Here is a 22,337-nt window from a genome sequence, read left to right as displayed (position 1 = left end):
TATATGAATAAATATCAATGAGTATTCAATTATATAGAATTATTTCCTATCTTTATTAATAATTCATAATATATTCTAATAACTATCCTAGAATTGTGATACACATACACGTAATTCTAGAATTGTGGGAGATATCAATTTTTTTATTTCTAGAATTTCCATGCAGTAACTTCAAAAGTCTGCAGAATATTCCCATGGATTCCCTTGGATTCTCTTCCTGGGTGGTAACTTCATGTTCTTCTTGGTCCTGATTAGAGACTTTATTAATTGATTCTCTCAGAAAATGTTTAATTACTATAATCTTTATGTAAATCTTTCCTGGCCTCTGTCAGTGGCCGGAATATCAATTTGAATTTAACAGATAACTGTGGTGATAATTATAAAATAACTCCAAAGTCAGTCTGCAAAGGATCCAGGAGATTGAGACCCTAAAATTTTCTTTTTCCAGCACTTACAGAAGCACCACAACACACACACACCATCTGCTACAACAAAGGAAATTTTATTTAAAAATAAAACTTTGTTTTGTTTTCTTTCTTACTGACACAGGTGAATGAAATCCCAAACAAAGAAGCTCTTAGTGGGCAGCATACAAGGATGGAAACAATTAATAAATAACATTAGTATAACCTCTAAACATTAACAATGCATCTGCAAACAAAATGAGGACTTTAAACCAAGTGAACCTTAAAGCTCAGCTACTCTCTGTAAGAATATTTACCTTCTGTTTTTCCTTATTCTTTACAGATCTGAAAGGATTAAATACTGCTATTATAATTTTATATTAATGACACTATTATACTTTTTTTTTTAAAATATCTCGTGAAAAACTCAACATTTTTTAACACTGATATTTTACAAATTGGTATTTGTCATCCATGAGAAAGAACAACAGTAACAGCAGTTCTTCCTCCACTGGGAATTTCAAACAAAAAAGATTTTTAGGAGGAACTTTAAAAATAAATGTCCTTATTCCCCACTAATCTTTAAAGTGGCACCTCTGAGAAGGTGCCCTGGGAGTTGCATTTTTCTTGCTCAACTGAAAAAAAAAATAAAACTAACAAAAACCCAACAAACCAACCAATCAAACCACATTTACAGTAAGGAGCCTGCCTCAGGATGAGCCACAGAAATGTCACCAGTCTGGTGCAGGAGGCCCTGAGCCCTGGGGAGGGCTGGGACAGGGACATGCACAAAAAAGGGGAAGATTTGGGATTCCTGCTGGGCTCTGCACACAGGAAATCACCTGGATCCTGCTCAGGAGGGCATCTCCTGCTTCAGGACATCACCTGGATCCTGCTCAGGAGGGCATCTCCTGCTTCAGGACATCACCTGGATCCTGCTCAGGAGGGCATCTCCCGCTTCCCACAGCTCCTGTTCCTGCTGGGAGAGTCCTCCACTCCTTTGGGAGAGTTTCCCACTCCTGTTGGGAGTGCTCTCTGCTCCTGTTGGGAGTTCCCCACTCCTGCTGGGAGTGTTCCCTGCTCCTTTTGGGAGTGTTTCCTGCTCCTTTCAGGAGAGTTCCTCACTCTTGGGAGTGTTCCCCACTCCTTTTGGGAGTGTTTCCCACTCTTTTGGGACTGTTCCCCACTCCTGTTGGGAGAGTTCCCCACTCCTGTTGGGAGTGTTCCCCACTCCTGTTGGGAGTGTTTCCCACTCTTTTGGGAGTGTTCCCCACTCCTGTTGGGAGTGTTTCAAGCTCCTTTTGGGGACAGCCCCAGCATTTTTTACCCCATCCCGCGATCCCGACTTGGCCCCGAGCTCGGCACAGCACCAGTCCAGACAGGGAAGCTCCACAGCTGAAATGCTACAAAACACAGTGTCAGAGTCCAAGTGAGCATTGCCCATCTCTCCTGCTCCTCTCTTCACCCTTCCCAAAGCAGTTTGGTGCTGCTTGTCCAGCTCTGCTCATTTGGGGTGGATCCTCAGATCCAGCCTGGCCACGCAGCATCCCCTTAAGAAAGGCACTAGACATTTGGGTGGTTTTTCCTTTTTAGAGTAGCATCAGAAAGGTAATTTCCTTAAGAATAAAGAAGAGGGAGGTGAAAGGAAAGAAGAGCAATCAATCTTGGGCTTAGAAAGAACAAGAAAAATCCACTGGGCAGTGCCTGGATTGAGCTGGCAGAGCACAGCCACAAGACATGGCCAGGACCCTGCTGCCCTCAGTGGAATCAGCAAATTCTTAACGTGTCTAAGGAAGAAAAGGCAAGACTTAAGTTTCTTAAATCAGTTTGAGACATAAACAAGTGCACAGAAAGGACACATGCAGAGAAATCAGCGATACATGCCACAAAGATTGCTCTCTCTAATCTCTAATACCCAGAACAACACCCACAGGAACATCTCTTGGCACATAGACCCCAAAGACAGGCCTGGAACAGCTCTGCCAAGCAGGATTTCATGGAAATTACAGCCAGCCTGCCCTGAGGGGCTCGGAGGGGACAGGGAATCACTGGTGCCACAGAGCTGGGCAGGACAAGAGTTAAGGCTTTGGAGCTGGCTGGCTCAGCCGTGGCAGGAGTCACACTGAGCTCACACAGCAGGGCAGACACCAAACCAACACAGAGCCCAGTGGGAGCGTGGAAAAGAGGGAAATGAACCCCTCACCAAAGGGTTTGCACCTGGATCTCCAGGACAAGGGATTGCTCAGGCTCCCCACAGCATGCCACAGCTGTCCCCTGCTCCTGCCTCAGCAGCACCAGTGCTGGCCTTGCTCCTGCAGAGGCTCCCACAAATCCCACAGGGAGCAGGGCTGGCACCCCTGGCACCTGCACTGGGGGCACAGCAGGAAGAGCAGCTCTTCTCCCCCTCCTTCTTCCCCCAGGCACTGAGCCCACCTTCCCCAGGGCTGTGCCCGAGCCCTGTGCCCTGCAGAGCACCCTGCCCACTGCCAGACCTGGCACGTGCCAGCCCTGAGCCCAAAACAGCAAGGAGTGGGGTCAGGGAGCATGGCAGGAGATCTCCTCACACTGTCTGAGTGTCTTCTCCACTACAGAGAGGAGAGGAGTAAAGAGAGACACTTCAGCCTGCCTGGAAGCCACTGCAGCAATTCAGAAAGCTGTAGGTCTAGAGAGAAAGCTCACCTTGAATTAAAAACCCACTTTCTGCTCTGCTAGCACTCCTGGAGGCCTCTCTGCCACTGCAGCCATCTGGCCCAGCCCCTGGATTCCTCAAAAGGCCAGACTGCACCCGACTGCCAGAATCACTCCAGCAATATTCCAAGCTGCAGCCCTTAGCCCAGTGACCTCTGCTGACCTCAGGGAGATGCAAATAATGCTGGACATGCTCCAAAGGCCAAGAGCCTCTCGGGCTGACAGGCTGTGATCTGTCTGTGCCTCTTGGAGCTAAATCCTCTCCAAAGGAACCATCCACTCCTCCAATATGAACAGAGTGAAGTAGCTGAGTAGGCAAGTCAGGTTTTTCCAATGCAACAGCTGAGTTCTGACCTTTAAAACCATGTGGTCGCTTCACAAATACAGAATTTTTTCCCCATGTCTGCTTTAACACCAGACCTGGCAATACTTTAGAGAAATGGAAATGGAAAGGAGAGCCCCCGTGTTGTTTGGACAGCCATGCAGAGAACTGCTGCATTTCTGTGACTGCAAAGCAGGTGAAATTCCAACAAACACATCAGCTGCATCTACCAACTCCACAAAACACCCTGGCACGACGACGGCTCCTGCAAAAGCTCTCTGGAGGAATGTGTGTGAAGGCCACTAGTCTGCAACAGCCACCATGCAATGAAGATAAATAAAACATCCAATTTACCAGGTGCAACATTCCTAGGGAAGAGCAATGGGAGTGTCCAGTGACGGCTGCTCCAGCCCAGCAGGGCCACAAATCAAATCTGAGCACTGAAGCACAAAATGCTCAAGGCTAAGAGAGGAGAAGCAGCAGCCCCAGTTCTTTGCTCTTGCTCAAATTCTTTGTCCCCTCTCCCACCCCTCAGAACCACGTCAAGCTCCTCCAGCTGCTGGAATCTGGTGCTGCCAGTGCAGGAGCACACACACACAGAGGAATCCAACTCCCAGCAGTGCCAGGACCAAAATCCCTGACAGAAGCTCATCCTGCCATCTCCAGGCAGCCAGGGAGGACTGGAACCAGAAGCAATAACTGCTATTATTACAGGCAAGAGGGACACACCACGGCCAACAGGAAGCAATCAAAGGATTCTTCCAAGGTCTCCTATAAATTCCCAGCAGAAAGTGACCTCCCAGCTTCTCTAAAAAGCCTGAGCCAGAAACACAGCAGCGAACAGATCCAAACCTAGTACCATGAACCACAGGACACACCACACCGACCTCGAGACTTTGTTTCTCTGAGCATCCACTTAAAATTCACAGCACAAAACAACTCCCCCCAGCCTCCAGGGCGTCGGCTCGGGGATCCCTTGTCACAATGCCTTTCTCTACCAACACCCTGGAAATAAATCTGCTCTCTCAGACAAGAGGTAGGGGTAAAGGACTCCAAGACATACACTGTATAAAACACCGCTCCGCTCCATCCCACTGCTTTGAAATCTGGAACCACGAAAACCTGATAACTGATTCTCTTCAAGAGGCAGGACTGACCTCAGCACGAAGTCTCTAAAGGAACCCCCTTCCCCTTTGGTGCACAGCTGGGCAGCAGCTGCCCAGGCAGTTGGTCCACAGCAGCTCAGGTGTGTGGAGGTGCTCGTGTGCTATGTGGCCACGTGCGCCGGGGAGGAGATGGACACGAACTCCCGCAGAATATTCTTGGCCATCTCAATATTGTTATGTGCAATGACCAGAGCTTTCTGAATGTCCTGATATGAGTAGCCTTGGCTCATGAGGTTCTCGATCTCGCTGGAGAGGTGCAGGGAGGAGCCGGCCCCGCTGCTGGCTCCTCCTGCTTGGCAGCTGCCGGCTTTCCGCTCGGAGTTGATCCGCCGGGGCAGCGGCTTTGGCGGCCGCTCGGGGACCTGGGAGCCGTCCGAGAAACCTGCGAGGAGGAACAAGTGCATCACTTCAAGGGAAAGACGTGGAAATTTTGTTTGGAACGAAGCTGAGATGACAGCAGGGGGATAAATGGCACTTCAAAAAGCTGTCACTGAGCTCTGCTGCTTTCTCCAGCCCTTTTATCCTCCTTCCCAAGCTGCTCAGCTTCCCCGCCTGGGTGCAAAAACAGCTGGGGAGGTTTTTCTTAATTAGCAAGGCTCATTTATTAAGATAAAACCACATAAAAATGACATAGGATCTATGTGTGTAAGCAGAGCTCAGATATCAGCCTCAGAATCAGAAAAAATGACACAGTGGATATTCAATTCAGCAGCCATTCATTTCCTTCCAGAGTCAGACAGAACCCCCCGGTTTAACTGTCCAGAGGCTGCTGCCTCATCTCTGTGTGCACAAACTCAGTCCCAACTCAGCCACAATTGCTTCAGCAACTGAATTATGCTCTCTGAAGGGTCAGCAACTGAATTATGTTCTCCTCTTCCTCTGCTGAAGCTCTCCCTGCCTAATGGCAGATCAATAAAGATCAGCCTGTTCTGCTTTTCCCTGAGTCATTCTGATGTGACACTGCCCCGCAGCCACATCATGCACTGCTGGGAAAAGGAAATAACAGCCAATAAACCAAACAAGTCACCAAACTCTCCAAGGAAAAAACACATTGTTTGATGTGCTCATCCAGCATCTGACTATTTCTGAGTTCTAACCTCCTGTATCATTGCAGAGAGCATTTTTTGCCAATCACAGGAAACTTTTTCTACACGGATGTTTGACATCACCTTAAAGAAAGATTTATTTGTCTCCTGGAAAAAGTCCTCAGGGCTCCACAGAGTTTTCTGGCAGCAGAACTGGAGTACAACAGACAAATCACATCCACACAATCCCTTTCAAAGAGTGAGCACTGCAGCTTGCTCAGAGAAGCAGCATTGTGGGGCCTTTCTGAAAAACTTGCACCAAAAGCCCTGAGACAGAGAAGGCTCTTCAGGAACCAGATTCCCTGAAGCTTCCTCACCAACCACAGCTCAGTGCAGCTCCCTCATCTTCAGAATTGAAGTTTCTCACACATAAAAAGCTTTTTGTACATGTGAGAAGAAGTTCTGCCCCCTGCTCTGCCCCAGACTGCTGTCTGGAATAGCTGTTTCAGCTTGAGCTGGATCAAGTTTCAGAGACCATGGGTCAGTCTGAAAGGACAACTGCTAAGACAGTTATTTTGGTAAATCATTAATTAAAACTGCAGGGTCCAGCTCCTGAGAGAATCAATCTGCCAGGATGAATCCCACAGCAGTCAGGCTTGCCTGCACCACTGCCTTGCTTCCCACAGCAGTAGCAATCAGCATTTTCCACATTTTCCATTTTCCTAGCCCTAAAGCAGGACAACAGCAGTGTTATTTCAGGCCTGTAGAAACAGAGTGTCAATGATTAAACTCAGTACTCCATCTGGGAGTGGGGGTGGGACTTGCTCTGTTTCTTTTTTATCCCTTTCAGCCAAATTCTACAGACACAGGGACAGATTTAAAAAGTGAAAAGGGGAGGTGGGGCAAAAATAATGAACTTTTCTGCACTAGGAAACTCTTCTCCATGCTAAAGAAGGTCAGGGAAGTGGAATGGTGAAGCAGGAAAAGAGAAGAATCACTGGGGGAAGGGGTTCTGGGTACAGGAGGTTCTGCTTCCAGAAGGAACAAGAAACTCATTCCTCCTCCTTGGCAAATCACCAGCACATTCAGACTGAAAACCCCCAACAGGAAGAGTTTCAGAGCTTCCTTAAGAGCTGCTGAGCAGGGAATAAGTCAATCATTATTCAGAAAGGCTCCAGGAGACACATTCTCCCTCAGAGAATGTGCCTTGCAGCCAGAAGGACACCGTGTCCTCTATTCCCCAGGGACAAAAAGCTGACCTTGCTGAGCCACTGGTCCCTGCTCAGAGGAGCTGAGAGCATCAGGAGCTGTGTGCAGAACTCTTGTGCCATCTGCAGGCACTGGCAGTGCCACAAAGCCTGCCAGGCCAGCCCTGCATCTTCCACCTGGCACAGGGACACAACCCCTGAATGGTCTGGGTTGGAAGGGACCTCAAAGGTCCTTCCACCCCCTGCCATGGGCAGGGACACCTTGCACTATCTCAGGGTGCTCCAACCCCAAATCCAGCACTTCCAGGGATGGGAAATCCTGTCTCACACTCTGGTACACCACGGTACAAAAACAGTCTGTGCTCTGTAGGAAACAGTGGTTTAAGGAATGTACTTTAAGCTGAAAAAACCTTTTCCTAACTGTGATTTCAGGGTGATTTGCAAGCTCGGGGATTAAATGACCAAGTCAGCACATTCCAAGCTATACATCAAACAAAAGCTAAAATAAATCAAGGAATGTACTTTAAGCTGAAAAAACCTTTTCCTAACTGTGATTTCAGGGTGATTTGCAAGCTCGGGGATTTAAATGACCAAGTCAGCACATTCCAAACTATACATCAAACACAAGCTAAAATAAATCAAACAAAATACCTAAGAACCAATTCTGCCTCATTCATAAACCTAATTTTACACCTTACACCCAAAATCTTCAGTGAGCGACACAAGTTCCAAAGATGCAGAGGCAGGCAGCAGCACCAAGAAGAGAGAGGAGAGCTCTCAGACCTGTGACAGGGTCGTTTTCCAAGGACATTCGGCCGAAGGCAGGGGTGGCATTGGAGATATCAGACAGTGTGCGGCGAGCGGTGGCCACGGGCAGCGGCGGCTTGGGGACATCGTAGCCATCCTCCTCATTCTCTGACTCCTCAGGGCCATTGCTGGCAGTGGCTGCTGCCAGGTTCCCTTCATCTGGAAGAGGAGGCACGTTCTGAGCTCTGGGGCTGAGCTGTCTCTCAAGGCAGACTCTGCTCCCCCGTTTTCCAAACGCTGACAGGACACAGAACTAAAGTTTTGCTGTTAAAACCTCCCATTTAGTGGCAGTTCTTTCCAGAAGGGAAAATTAGGTTAAAAACACTTGACAGATGCAGTGAGTATGCACAGACTCGTACTTCCACGTACATCCCAGCTATTTTAACAACAAAACCAAATGTAATTCCTTTAATTCAGCCTAAAATGCTGTTCCACTGGGAGCAATTCATTGTAGCCCAGTTGCTCAGCTGTTCTTTAGCACACCCACTCACCAGAAGTGTTGACAGCCTCGAAAGCAGAGGATGCTGCTTGGGAGTGAATGTTGTACATTGCTTCATACATGGAGCCCTCGGGCTGCTGGTCACAGTCCAAAACTCTGAGGGAGAGAAGATATTCCCCATCACACAGGTGACAGTGGCCAGCACCTCCAGCCTGTCTCTGTGACAGAGTTTGTGCACAGCTTCTTGTTTCAAGGTGAAATCACCGCTGCTCTGTGAAATATTTGTTCTGGAAAATGCTCTATTAATGTTTATTGCAGTACAGTACCTCAGCTTAAAAGAGTTAAAATGATACCACCAAAACTGATACCAATGAAAATTACATTTTAGTAAGAGTTTTGAATTTCAGTTGTTTCTGTTCTCAAAAGGTTCTTGGCAGAGAGAGTGGGAAGGAAGGGGATATCTGAGTCCTTTAATACTGTACAAGGACTCTGCAAAGAGCAGTGGTCACATTTCCTTTATTGCTATTTTAGTCAAGATCTGGTGAATATCACTGGGGGAATTCAGAAATCTGAACAAGCAAAATTCCCACCCTGATGTCCCAAATGTGCTGCCCCAGAGCTGGGAGGAGGAAGTGCAAAACCAGCCAGAATCTCACCGTAAACTCTGAGTCATTTCCAAAGGCATTTTGAGCTCTGGTTTTTGCACAGCAGGACCTGGAGGCACCACAGGCAGAGAGGATGGTGACATGTATTCAGTGTCCTCATCGCTCTCAGACTGCTCCCCAGGAGGCAGTTTTGGTACAGGCAGTGGTCTGGAGGCAGGAGAAACAAGATATAAAACATTTACACCAAATCTAATTAATGCCAAGGTGCCCTTTGAAATCTACAATCACCTCACAGCAAGTCTGTCTAAAGAAATAATTTGGTTTTCAGTTTGCAGCCCACAAGGTCACACCAGCACAAGGTCATGATGCAAAAGGAAGTGACAATATCATGCACATTTGTATCACACAAAGCCCCACTCAAAAGTGAATTTATTGAAGAGCTGATGGCAACTGGAACCTGATTCCTACTGCCCAGGGGAGCTCCCACCACTACCCAAAGCTCTTTGATTTCAGCTGCTTTCTCTAAATTGTACTTTGAATCTGTCAGAGTTTAAAAGTAAGACTGGAAGAGTAGTGCCTGGCACCAGCACCCTGCAATTCCCACTCTGTAAGGTATAAAAAATCCCAACAGACCTGGCAGCTAAGGAGTAGATGGCGTTGGCAGACGAGGAGGGTTTGATTTTGGGGTGTTCACACTCTGAGGTTGCTGCTGGACCACTGTTGGAGCTCTGGAAGACAAAATCCCAAACCAGGAATCAGAAACAACACATGGCCCAGTGCAGCTGCAAAGCCACTCCTTCAACAGCCTCTGTGGGAAAGAAGCATCCTCATTTCTTCCACAGAATTTACTGACACCTCAGGAATCTAGGAATTCTCTGATAGCTTTCCCTCAGTGAGGACATTGCATGGGCTTTCCTGCAGGAAGAACTTCACTTTTTGAGGTTCCAATGGCCTTGGCAAATTCAGCTGAAACGGGCCAAAATGGGAGCCAAGAGGAAAAGGATGCAGACAAGCACACACAGTTGGAGACAGGATGAAAACTGTGCACATGCCATTTTCTTAGAAAATCTGGCTAAAAATGTGCTTGCTTTCAGTTTTAGAACGATGGAAGCATTAGAAGAAAATGGAATTGAGGAAAGCAAAACTGCCTGCAAATTTCTTTTAGAGAACAAAATGTTGGACTAATTAGTTCACTAGTAACAGTGTCCTGCAGGTGAACAGACCAAACTGAACTCAGATTTTACCCAGTCAAACTCCTCACAGCTGATGTGATAGTTTTCTCAGGGCTGAAAAGCCAGCAGAGTAAATGAGACTTTTTCAGAGAAGGACAGAAAACATTGTCAGCTTTTCAGCACTGAAAGGACAACAATGATCAGGCAATTGGGATTTCAACTGGGATTTCAACCTGGATTTCAACTTTGTTCCCAAAACAAATGAAATCATCTCCCTTGCCTGGAATTCACCAGTTCCTTTCTCTCCCACTACAAAATCCCACTCCTCATTGTGAGAAGAGGGTGTCTTTTATCTCTCCTAGATTACCTCCAGCCCCAGCAGAGCTAACAGTGTCCTGCAGGTGAACAGACCAAACTGAACTCAGATTTTACCCAGTCAAACTCCTCACAGCTGATGTGATAGTTTTCTCAGGGCTGAAAAGCCAGCAGAGTAAATGAGACTTTTTCAGAGAAGGACAGAAAACATTGTCAGCTTTTCAGCACTGAAAGGACAACAATGATCAGGCAACTGAGATTTCAGCTGGGATTTTAGCCTTGTTCCCAAAAGGAATGAAGTCATCTCCCTTGCCTGGAATTCACCAGTTTCTTCCCATCTCTCCCATGACAAAATCCCGCTCCTCAATGTGAGAAGAGGGTGTCTTTTACCTCTCCTACATCACCTCCAGCCCCAGCAGAGCTACTCACCGTGGGGCTGTCCAGGCTGAGCGTGCTGCCCAGCCGGAGGCTCTCGGCCCTGGCCTCCAGCTGCGAGGGCAGCGAGAAGGGCAGCGAGTGCCGGTTGGAGAGCTCCCTGCCGGCCCAGGGCTCCGCCGCGCTCACGGCCACCGCCGGCGCTTTGGGCATGGGCCTGGCTGGCCACAGGTCGCCCTGGCGGTTGGAGGGCAGCGGGGGTGGCTTGTCCCTGCTGGGACAGTCGGCCGGGGTGCAGGGCAGGGGCCGGCGCTGCGGGCGGCTCTCGGGGCCCAGCGCGTGCGGGCGGTCCGGGGGCGGCGGCGGGGGCAGGTCCCGGAGCGTGGGGGGGATCGGCAGAGGTTTGTCCTTGTGCAGAGCACCTGGAGCAGCCTGTGGGGAGGAGGGGTCAAAATAGTGCTTAGTACAGGCAGACCAGCCAGAAGAGATAAACAGGAGGGAGAGTTTTCGGGGTGATTTTATCTGGTTTTGCAAGGAATTATCTCTGAGAATGTGGAGATATCTCCGCACTCTCTGCACAGGCTTGAGGAGATAACACAGGAACTACGTGCACTCCAGCCAGGCTCTGAACACCCCAGATTCCTCTTCTTGAGGGAAAACAGGAGCTTGCAGCAGCCTTAGATTGGAATCCAAACAGAGCCTCCCCATTATTTTAAAAAGTGATTCAATTGTGGGTTATTTGTACAAGTTAACATTCATCAGCCAGTGATGAGTATTCACAGAAATAGGTATTTTCTTCTGCCTGAACTTTCCTAATTTCGTTATTTCATCTGAACCAGATGAAGAACTGCTGCTGCATCTCAAGAACCATTAACTTAATGCCACCAAGATCATCCTACTGCCTTCTGCTGATTAATCAGAAAGCCAGTTCACTTCTCCCAGTCACATACATTGAATTCCTTCCTTCATTTTCTACATAAAAAATGCTTGATGTAAAAATGAGTGCAGAAAAGCTGGGGGAGAGAAATATGATACCCTCTGTATCAGCTAGAACAAAATATGAGGAAAATCCAAAGTGTGCAGGGGGCAGGGATTGAGGTTGAAAACAGAGAATGTGACGGCAGTAACAATAATTTGGTAGTTCAGGATGCCAGACAGAAAAAGAAGAAAGCACTTGGGGACGTCAGAGAGAACACGTCGGGGTCCCCAGATTGCTCTGCCCCGCTCAAATCACACCGAAGGGGAAAGAAAGAGCTGTGTCTGACCTTGGAAGTGGTGCCAGGGCTGGAGGCCCCGGGGGGGTTGGCCACTCGCTGCTGCAGCAGGTCCAGCCGGGGTGGCACCGGGGGAAGGGCGGCCTGAGGAGCCACCGAGAAGGGCGAGGGAGGGCGTTCCACCTGAGAGAGGAGGATGGGACATCAGCACACGGAATTCCTGTCCTCTGGAGAGCCTCTCCAGCTGCTAATTGCTCTGTGAGCAGCAAGTGTCCTCCAGGAATGGAGGCAGTGCCCAGCACTGCAGCGCTTGGAGCAATCCAGGCTTAGCAGTGAGACACCACTGAAATGCAGCTCAGAAACACAAACCAAGGTGGGTTAACAAAGAATAACAAATGGAGTAACAAAGATGTAATTTAGAAACAGAAACCAAGGTGGGTTAACAAAGAATAACAAATGGAGTAACAAAGATGTAATTTAGAAACAGAAACCAAGGTGGGTTAACAAAGAATAACAAATGGAGTAACAAAGATGTAATTTAGAAACAGAAACCAAGGTGGCTTAATAAATAATAACAAGTGGAGTAACAAAAATGTAATTTAGAAACAGAAACCAAGGTGGGTTAACAAATAATAACAAGGGGAAGAACAAAAATGGAATTTAGAAACAGAAACCAAGGCGGGTTAATAAATAATAACAAGGGGAAGAACAAAAATGGAATTTAGAAACAGAAACCAAGGCGGGTTAATAAATAATAACAAGGGGAAGAACAAAAATGGAATTTAGAAACAGAAACCAAGGCGGGTTAATAAATAATAACAAGGGGAAGAACAAAAATGGAATTTAGAAACAGAAACCAAGGCGGGTTAATAAATAATAACAAGGGGAGTAACAAAAATGCAACTTAGAAACAAAAGTCAAGGTATCATGATGGAGTAAAGAAAATATGACTTAGAAACACAAATCAAGGTATCCTGATGGAGTAATGAAAATGCAACTCAGAAACACAACTCAAGCTGTCCTAATAGAATAACAAAAATGCAATTTAGAACTGCAAACCACCTGTCCTGATGGAGTAACAAAAATACAACTTAGAGACAGAAACCAAGCTGCTCTCGTGGAGTAACAAACCTGCCTCAGTGGGCCCTGAGCTCTTCAACAACAAGCTGCTTTTCAACACCAGAGGGCACGATCTGCTGCAAAGCCTCCTGTGCAAACTGCTTTCAGTACAGAGCACTGCTGTGCACCAAACCCTCCATTTTTGTCTCTGGAAAGCTGGTTTTCCACTTAACAAAGCAGCACAGTGTCTGTTATTCTCTTTATTTTCTCTTTTTTTTACAATCAAAGCCAGTGCTGTTTAATTTTTAAAAGCTTCACGTATGTTTGAGCTCACTAAAGCCAACAAAATACCAACATTGACAGGATGTCACACCAAGAAAATTTCTTTGCTTCCCAAAAATGTGTAAAAAAAGGCCTCCAGGAATAGTGTTTACTGATTAGTACATTATTTCACAGGGTGGAAGATAAAGGGAAAAAGGACTCCAGGTAAATCAGAGGTGAAGATTCTTTCTGACTAGGAAATGCAGCTTATTTCAGTTGATTCAGCTATTAAAAATTAGCCAAATTCAAACCCACTTCCCTATGCAGTAAAAAAAAATAAATGCAAGAGCAGCAATCAGATTTTAAAATGAGAAATGAAAATGAAATGAAAAAGCCATGCAGGGATCCACAAAGAATGCCTGTACACAGCTCCTGGAGGGAAGCAGAGTTATCACACATTTATTAGACAGATTTATCAGCCACAATATAAAAAGATGACAGCCAAATTGAGTTCCTCAGCAGAAGAGCCTGCCCTCTACCCTGTTATTTATCAGGACCTTGGGAAGGCTGTACCTGCCTGGCTGTATCCACCACTGGGGAAAAATGGATGAATTTCTGCTAATCTGGGTGAATTCTGGCCAGAAAATCAAAATATAAACACACAGAGGAGTGTTCCAAACCCAGACCTTCCATTCCAACAGGTTAGGCCAGATTTTTAACCCCTCTGGGGATTCCTCCAAGACAACACACAAAAGATCAAAGGCTTCAAAGTGTGATCCCAAACTGACAGTGTGAAGTGAGCTCACAAAACTGGACCTAAATCCCTGTTTTCCAGAGGGAGCAGGATCTTTACTGTTACACAGTCTGACAAACCTCACGGGCACAATCACTAAGAGAAAACTGCTGCAGAAAAGGCACTGCCACATTTGTCATTTCTCATTTATGACCTTACTTTGGTACCAGCGAGTTCTTTCATCATGAAGAGGGAATCATCAGCTTTGTCATCATCATCATCATCGTAATTAGGAGAGGGGGTTCCTTCTGCCCCTTGCCTGGACAATCCTCCTCCTCCTCTGGGATCAAACGGATCCACCACGATTGGCTCTGTGCCTTTGATCTCACAGCGGCAGAAGGGACAGCCTTGGCCTTCGGATTCCTGCAGGGGACAGAAGAGATCTGTCACAGCAGCCTTTGGGTGCACAATTATCACCTGCTCCAGAAACAATCAGCTTTTAACCTGCTTTCTGGCAGGGAGCTTTCAACTGAGAGGAACACAAAGGCAAACTGGGCTAGAAATGAGGAATGTTTTCTCCTTGAAGTAGAAAAACAGAGCTTTAGGAAGTATTCACAGTTTTTCCTTATTCCATATTAAGAGATCAGGAATCTAAACAGCTTCTGATGCAGTGACATCATGAGACAATGTTTCTGCTACATTCTCTCCACACCTGAACAGATCTGAGAAGACAATACCTGTAAAAGATATTCTGTATAAGAATCTGTAAGAAATCTGTAAAAGAAGAGAATACCTGTAAAAGATCAAGCAGCTGCCCTCAGAGAGATAAAGAAGAGAGAGATAAAGAAGAGGCCAAGGCTCACCTGCCAGGCTGTGAGACAGGAGGTGCACATCAGGTGCCCACAAGGTTCAATCTTCACGTCCTTGTCGTTCTCAGCACAGATTTTACACAGCTGGAACGTGGAGCCCATCTCACAGTACAGCTCATATTGTTCCTGAGGGAAAGACAGCATAAATCACAGGCAGAACAGAAATATGCAAAGATTTCACTGTCATTTTATGTGCTAGATGCATCTGTCAAGCTCTGAAAAAAGTGGAATTAAATACAAAATTATGCACTAATTTTCATTTAAGCACCCCAAGAAATGCAGGGTTCAAAACATGTTGATGTTGAATGGCACAAAAGCATCAATGTTGGCAGAACATTCTAAAAATAAACCCTTAAAATCTGTCTTTGCAATCTCATCAGCCCATCCCTATCACACAAAGATTTCTGAATTCCTCTAAAATACTGCAGCACTAAAAACACATCTTGGGAATACCAAGGATGACAGAACTGGGTGAAGAGCTAAGGAGGGTAGAAATCAGAGAGGAAGGCAGAGAATTGGATGGAATGGAATATTTTACCCACCTGGGTAACTTTAATGTGGTCCTGAGGTGTGGGCTCACACAAGCCAGTCAAGTCAGGATTCTGATTCCGCCCGTCGGGAAATAAATAACTGGAAGAAATTGGGAGAAAAAAGATCTCTGTATGTGCCTGTACACACATGTACACACACACAGATCTAAGGTTTCTTTTGGAGGTGAGAAGGGAAGGAAGAATGAAGGTGTGAAGCAAGGGGTGGGAAGTCAAGGTATTCCGAATTCTAAAGTTTTGGATGAATTTTATGAGCGGACCAAAATTAAACAAGTTATTGGTTCAGGTTAAGGGTTTGACAAAAAAAAAAAAAAAGGGATTTATGAGAAGGGAAGCACTGGTGCACATTTATATCTGCTCCTGCACAGCTCTCCAGTGCAAAGACAGCTGTCAGTAACTCCTGAGTGCCAAAATAGTTCAGCAATGACTTATTCCACTGACAGCAATGGGGCTATTCAAGTTTTAACTGCTTTGTTGTCCTGATTTTTATAAAGTTACTTACAAGCCTTCCCTGAAGCCATCAATCAGTGCTTGGAAAAGAGGTTTGTTGTGGGGGATTGTCTGGAGAATGTTCCCATCTGCAGTGACGTAGCCGATGGCCCACTGACCCAGGCGGGTACAGCTCAGTCTGAAAATGTAACTGAAAACACAAAAGGAAAAGAAACCTCAGCTGGGAACAGACAGAAAAGATTCAATGACAAGTAGGCAGCCTTTGTCTGGCCATATCAAGACAGCAAATAAAATTAGTAGGAATAATTTGGTGATTTGTAGCAGCTTTCCTCAACTGAGGCCCAGGCAGTTCAAAGGGGAACTTTGCAATATGATACAAAATGAGAAAAAAACCCAAGCACTGGCCTCCAGGTGAAATTAAACCCAGAATCCAAAGCAGGAGAAGTTAACATCCTTAAAACCATTTGTTTCAAATCAACTTTGAAAAACCCAACAAACAAACAGACTACAGGAGGTTTCCATGTTTAAAAGCAGCCCAGAAGTAAGCACACAAGCTGCAGCAAGGAAACACAGATAATCTGTCAGCAATGCTGCAATCAGTGGTGGCAGCCAGACCCTCCCTGCTGCCTGAGCTCTCTCTCACCTGCCAGGTTTGTGAATGAATTTCTGCAGTCTGGCCTTCACCTCGTCATAGGTGAGGAATGCCATATACCCAGGGTGAGTCACTGCCAGGCTGTTCCAGTTCCTCAGCAAGGATGACCAGGGCTGGGGAAGCACCAAAGAAACAATTAACCACACACTTCTGCAAAGGGTTAATATTCCTGAATCAAAGGGAATGAGACATGTTTCTGTTCCACCACAAATCCAGCAGAGAAACCAAAACATTCACTCCCGTGCAGTACTTGGCATTTGAGTTTGTTGCTTTTTGCGGATAAAATTATCACCTAAAACAGACCTTAATCAAAACTCCTCTAATAAATACAAAAGGAGAAGTCACTGAGGTCGCAGCTTAAGAATAGCCATCAATTGTGCTGCTTCTGCAGAGAGAATGACTCACTGCCCAGACAGGGATAAAGGCAGGAGTTTAATGAGATTATGCAGAGCCCAGGAACCACGACTGCTCTGCTCTCCAACACCGACTTCCTGCATGGCCTGGGGACAGTGACCTCCCCTCTGTGTCTCAGTTTCACTGTCTGTAACTTGTGACTGCTCCTCACCAACCCAACCTCACCAGGGTGTGGCAAGAACTGTAGCTGGTCTCAGATCTGAATGAAGAAACCAGCACACAAATCTCAAATAGTGCTTAAAATGATGCCCCAAAAGTCATAACAGCCATTTGGAATCTCTCAGTCCTGAGAAGGGCTCGGGTGTGTAAATCTCACCTGATTTTTCCAAGTTTTTAAAATCCTCTACAGGAAGGTATCAGCACTCCCTAAGAACTCTGCATCCCCTGGAATTTGCAGCAGCTCTTGACTTGTTCTTTATGTACAACACTTGGAAAAAGTGCTGAATGAGATCAGCTACATTGCAACACCAAACATGGGAATTTTTCATCTAGACATATCTTAATTACAACCCACCCCATCACATGGGAAAAGGCAAGTCAGAGCTAAAGAACTAAGTGATTGTTCTTGTAAATACCCAATTGTACCATCAGAAGCTGTGTTTTTGAATTTAGCACTATTAGAGACTGCGGGGAAGAATTTTACCTACTGTTAATATCCCTTCAGTGATACAGAGATTTCTCACACACACAGACACGTCCACAACATCCTGGCTGGGGCAGTTCAAAAGCTAGGAAGCCCAAATTTCCATGCTTGAGCTCCATCCTGAACAACCCCCCTCCATGGAAAATAAATCTGACAATAAAGAAAGGGAAGACAGAGTGATAAACTAAGCTTCTCATTTCCTGGCTTGCAGAAGCTGTGTCAGAGCTTCAGTCTCAAAGTGACCTTTGAAAGAGAAAACCTGATTCATGGCAGGATGCTGAATGTGCCTGGGAGTTGCAGTGTATATTTAGGGATTTTTTGATTCTACAGGCAGAAATAACACCCACTTTTACTGCAATATGGGGTCTTAAGTATTACTCTTTAAGGGATGGAGGGCAAGACAAACAAATCACATACACTACAAATAAAGGCCTGGATAAAGAAGAGTATAACACTGAGACACTTCAGGTGATTCCCATTCCTCAGTTCTCACCTGGAAGAGTCGTGTGAAGATGTCAAACTCAAACACTGAGATGTAGTCATTGCAGGTGAGGTCGATGGTTGACTTGAGGGCCATGGCCTCCAGGCCAGAGCTGATGGGATGCACCTCGTGCAGGGCCTGGCGGAAGCTCTTCCAAGGAACAATGGTCCTGGGGAAAGCAGGGAATGGGAAATGGCTGAGCACCACCATGCACACAGCCACACCTTTGTCAGAACCCATGCTGTGATAACAGAGGAAAGTCACAAACAGCCACACCAGATTTATTCACGTCACACAAAAACCCCCAGATTTCTTGGTACCGCAGGAAATCAGCAGCCAAATGAAATTATGACAATTTTCTCTGCACATGCAAAATTTTGAAATTAGAAGCCCCCCTCTGGTTTCTCTTTTCCCTCTTCCTGCAGTCCTACCACAGCATCACTTGATAATAATTTCACAGTGTTGCAGCTGGCAGAGAAGTTGTTAAGTCTAGATGGTTAAAAAAAAGCTGCAACCAACTCTCTAAAGAAGGATTAACTGGAGAAGGAAGATAATCACAAGCCAAAACACAGGCTCCTGTTTAAAGGAATATTTTCCTTTTCTTAATAAATCAAGTGGCATAGAAACACAGAAAGAAAATGCCTCACTTCAGACAACTGTGCTATTCATGAGTAAATACATTATGGCTTTTTGTTCTGACAGCTACTAATTAAACTCTTTAGGTGAAGTACCTCAGTTCCCTCAGTTTGAAAGCAGTACCCAATCCATTAACTTTAATCCCCAAACATTGCTGTGAACACCTCCATGGTTCATTTAGTCAGTGTCTCATTAGATACAGAAATTAAACCTGACATTTCAGCAGTCTGCACACAAACACTGTTGCATTTCCCCTTCCCCTTCACTCTTAGCAAAGCCATTTTGCAAACAGAAATCCAGAGAAGAAGAGAGGTGAGTAAATGATTGGAAAGGCTAATTGGAGGGAAGATGAAAAGAATATAATACTATGGCTTAGCTAAAGAACAACCCATGTTGGGGGCATGGTAACCTTTGGAAGAAGAAAGGATTATTTTGCATAGCTTGTAGAGCTTACTTAAAAGTTAAAGAATTAAATCAAGGAGAGGAAAATTTAAGCTGAATAATCAAGGAAAACACTGTGACAATACAAGAGTCTCCTGGGGAAACTGGGGAAAGATTCATCCCTTGACACATTTAAAACCAGACAGGACAAAAACTGGGAAATTTCATGTAGGAATAATTCCTTACCTCAGCCCAGAGATGACCAAATGACCAGCAGGTCTCTCCCATCATTTATTTTAACCTGACAAAGCCCTGCCTGAATGGCCAAACAGAATTCTTAAAAAACACTGGGTGCAATTTGCTCCCACATCTCTATTTTTAAGCACAGTTAGAAACTTACTTTTCACCAAAAGCCTTTCTCCAAAATTCTGCAGCATCTGCCTTGGTGATCCGGAACGTGTCCCCCTGGAAGAGGCCACTGGGGAAAATCCCTTTGAGTTCTGCCAGCATGTGGCTGAATATCAGGGACAGTTTGGTCAGGTTCCTCCTGCAAAGGACCACAAAAACGGTTTCTTTTAGGAAAAAATAAAGTTTAGTATTCCAAGCAAAGCAGAATCAGCACTTATTGCAATTCAAGAATGATCCCAGCATGCAAAACTCTTATTTGGGGCTCTCTTTCAAGTGTTTCCCCAGCATTTAGAACATCCAAAACATGGGAACTACCAGCAAGGTCTGTGTTTGTCAAGACATTTTCCACAATGACAAACTCTGTATAACCTCTTTAAGGTGGGCAGGCAAAAATCCTCCCAGGGAAAAACACATTCACAAAAAATGTGCAAAACCAATACTCAGACCTCACCTACTGAGTACTGAAAACAAAAACTCATCAGGTTTGGGTCTGAAAATTCCTTTTGAGAGCACATAAAACTACTCCTGCCCCAGACAATGGAAGCTGAATGTCTTTGCAGGTCTCCAGAGGCTCCCAACACAATAGATTTGCTCAGGGAATCTCTAACTGATCCTAACAGCCCCAAGCTCCCAAGGGAATGCAAAAACACCTGCAGGTTTTTCCTAAAATGGTCACAACTTACACACCAAAGCTCTCCAACATACTGTGTTTAATTATCCAATTTGAATTACAGCTGGGACCTCAAGTCCCTTCTCTGCCTGGTGACACTGAGACATCAGGAGTGCTCTGTCCCACAGGAAATGCCCTTTTTTAAGCTGGAAAAGAGAATAGATATTTTTTTTTTTTGCTGTTCTATTCACCAGAGGCACCTCTCTCTCACTCCTTTATCCAAATATTCCAAATATTCTCCTCCACTCCATTGCTAGGAAAAGTTCCTGAAAAGAGACAGGGATATTTCTAGGCCAGAGGAGGTTTTTTTTTCACCCTCATATCACGTGCTTGAAGGTAAAAGAAGGAACTGGCATCATGTGGGGAAGAACAACTTGTGAGCTGTGCCCAACACACCAGAGCTGCTCAGAAAGCTGCATCACCCACCAGGCACGGCACAGGCTCACTCATGGCACTGATTATTTCAATATTGATGTTTTTCAGATACCACTTGCTCCAAACACGCTGTGGCCATTTGAAGGACTTATCCTGTTAACGTGCCTGATTGCAGAACTGACCTCAAGCCTTTCCACAAAAATTCCCTGGACATTTGGGACATTTCCCACATTTTCACAGGGTCTAGATTCAATTGGAAGTGACCATATTGCTTGACATATATTCTAGTATTTCCTCAGCCCCTCATGAGCTCTTTCTCCATACCCTGACTGTCTGGGTACATTAGAAGGGTCCAAAACTCTAAATTTTCTCTGACAGCAGTTCCTTCTCACCCTTCTTTATTCAGCTACATTTTCATTTGTGTGCAGCAACGAAATCTGCTCAAAGTGTTTACGGAAAACACCAGCTACACAGAGAACTCTGGTTTTTGTCATTTCATACGTGTCCAGCACCAGCAGGTGCTTGGGATTAAGAGAAGGAAAAGCCCCCAGCTGCTCTTCCCCGAGCTGTCCCACTCCCCAGCTGTCTCTGGATGTGTCACACACTCAGACTGGGTATTTTGGAGCATTTTGGCACGTGAAGTAATTCCTGTGTGTTTCTCTTTGCATTTCTGAGGGGAAGGTTCACATTCTGAGCTCGTGCTACAGGAAAGGTGATTTAACTGCAAATTCCCACCCCAGGTCCCTCCCGTGGAGATTCCCACCGTGTCCCTGCAATGCCTTTTTCTGATAAACACTAAGAAAATTGTCAATCAGAGCTCTGGAATTCTGGAAGCACTCACTTTCATAAAAAGGAAAAAAAAAAAAGAGGACAGTTTGTGTTAGCGCAAGAAGAAAAAGCAAACACCAGGCTGCTGTCAATCATTTAATCCATTTAATCTACAACCCAAGCAAAAAATTATGGACTTTTTTTTTACTGAGTTTAAAAAAACAGAGGCTTTAATAAACCTGCTAATGATTTTGTACTCTCCTATTGTTGCCCAGCACAATGTGGGGAAATTTGGGTATGACAGAAAAGCACTTTGATGCATTTCTGACCCTGAACAAGTGCATGGTTCAAACAAAACACTGCAAAAAGCCAGGGAATATTCCAGTGCCCAGCTGTTTATCTCTTCTGCCCCAGCTGAGCTCCAGGAAGTGCTTGCACTCAGCTGAGCACATCAGTTAATGAGAGAAATAAGAACTTCCTCAGCCTAAAGGATGGATAAACAAACGGTTTTACACACACACATTGAAGGACTTGGTTTCCAAAACCAGCTGAACATTTTAAATTCTCAAGGTTGTCATATTTTTTTTATAAATATTCAGCTATATTGTAAGTAAATAACAGGAAAAACCACAGGAAGTGAACATAAAGAGCAGTAAATTGCAAAATATTTTGTGTTACTGGCTTTTACATACAGCAGTTAGCAATCCTATGCTAACAGGACAAAAATTTCTTTATTTTAGCAATTTACATATTTGCAAATTTATACAGACCAAATAAACACTTGCAATTCTAGAGAATATTTTTATTGGCATGTCAAAGCTTATTGATGATGATTGTGTTTTATTTTTAGTAATGTCAGAACTGTCCTTATTGCCACTGCTTCAACTAAGCAGATGTGAACGTACTCTCAGAAACAGGGGCACATATTCAAAGAATATTTATGGCTCTTAGACTGGAGATTCCCAAACAGTTTTGGCCACAGACCACCAGCAATGCCCCATTTTTCAAAATTTTACTTAAACACAGTAATCCACACAACACTGTCACCGAGGGCTCCGCCGGAGACAAATTACAAATTAAAGAACTAAATCTTCCAAGTTAAAATTAAATCCTACAAGAATTAATTAAAATTCAACAAGTTAAAGAATGAAATATCAGTTTGGGAAGAGCTGAGTGCAGCACCTAAATCCTGCTGCTGGGGAATTTCAACACCTGCCACCCAAGCAGTGCCGAAAACGCCACCCAGGGA

The 22,337-nt window shown here is 45.2% G+C and overlaps 1 protein-coding gene across 2 annotated transcripts in view; it reads right to left on the bottom strand.

The window, feature by feature from the left end:
• Nucleotides 1-481: 481 nt before the first annotated feature.
• CBL (Cbl proto-oncogene) overlaps nucleotides 482-22,337 on the bottom strand; it is a 35,773-nt gene continuing 13,917 nt past the window's right edge. For both annotated transcript variants that reach the window (XM_041413812.1, XM_041413814.1), the window contains exons 3-16: nucleotides 19,268-19,414; nucleotides 17,863-18,019; nucleotides 16,304-16,425; nucleotides 15,713-15,850; nucleotides 15,205-15,292; nucleotides 14,657-14,788; nucleotides 14,013-14,216; nucleotides 11,792-11,923; nucleotides 10,581-10,958; nucleotides 9,298-9,392; nucleotides 8,716-8,871; nucleotides 8,112-8,215; nucleotides 7,597-7,779; nucleotides 482-4,962 (exon numbers count right to left, since the gene is read on the bottom strand). In XM_041413812.1, coding sequence (XP_041269746.1) covers nucleotides 4,682-4,962; nucleotides 7,597-7,779; nucleotides 8,112-8,215; nucleotides 8,716-8,871; nucleotides 9,298-9,392; nucleotides 10,581-10,958; nucleotides 11,792-11,923; nucleotides 14,013-14,216; nucleotides 14,657-14,788; nucleotides 15,205-15,292; nucleotides 15,713-15,850; nucleotides 16,304-16,425; nucleotides 17,863-18,019; nucleotides 19,268-19,414 — 2,317 coding nt within the window. In that variant the 3' untranslated portion in view covers nucleotides 482-4,681. The remainder of the gene's footprint in view (nucleotides 4,963-7,596; nucleotides 7,780-8,111; nucleotides 8,216-8,715; nucleotides 8,872-9,297; nucleotides 9,393-10,580; nucleotides 10,959-11,791; nucleotides 11,924-14,012; nucleotides 14,217-14,656; nucleotides 14,789-15,204; nucleotides 15,293-15,712; nucleotides 15,851-16,303; nucleotides 16,426-17,862; nucleotides 18,020-19,267; nucleotides 19,415-22,337) is intronic.

Source organism: Onychostruthus taczanowskii, unplaced genomic scaffold (assembly GCF_017590055.1).
Source record: "Onychostruthus taczanowskii isolate IOZ18803 unplaced genomic scaffold, ASM1759005v1 scaffold43, whole genome shotgun sequence".
In the NCBI taxonomy this organism is placed as follows: Eukaryota; Metazoa; Chordata; class Aves; order Passeriformes; family Passeridae; genus Onychostruthus; species Onychostruthus taczanowskii.
The sequence above is the reverse complement of the archived record's forward strand: the minus strand, read 5'-3'. Positions and strand labels throughout refer to the sequence as shown.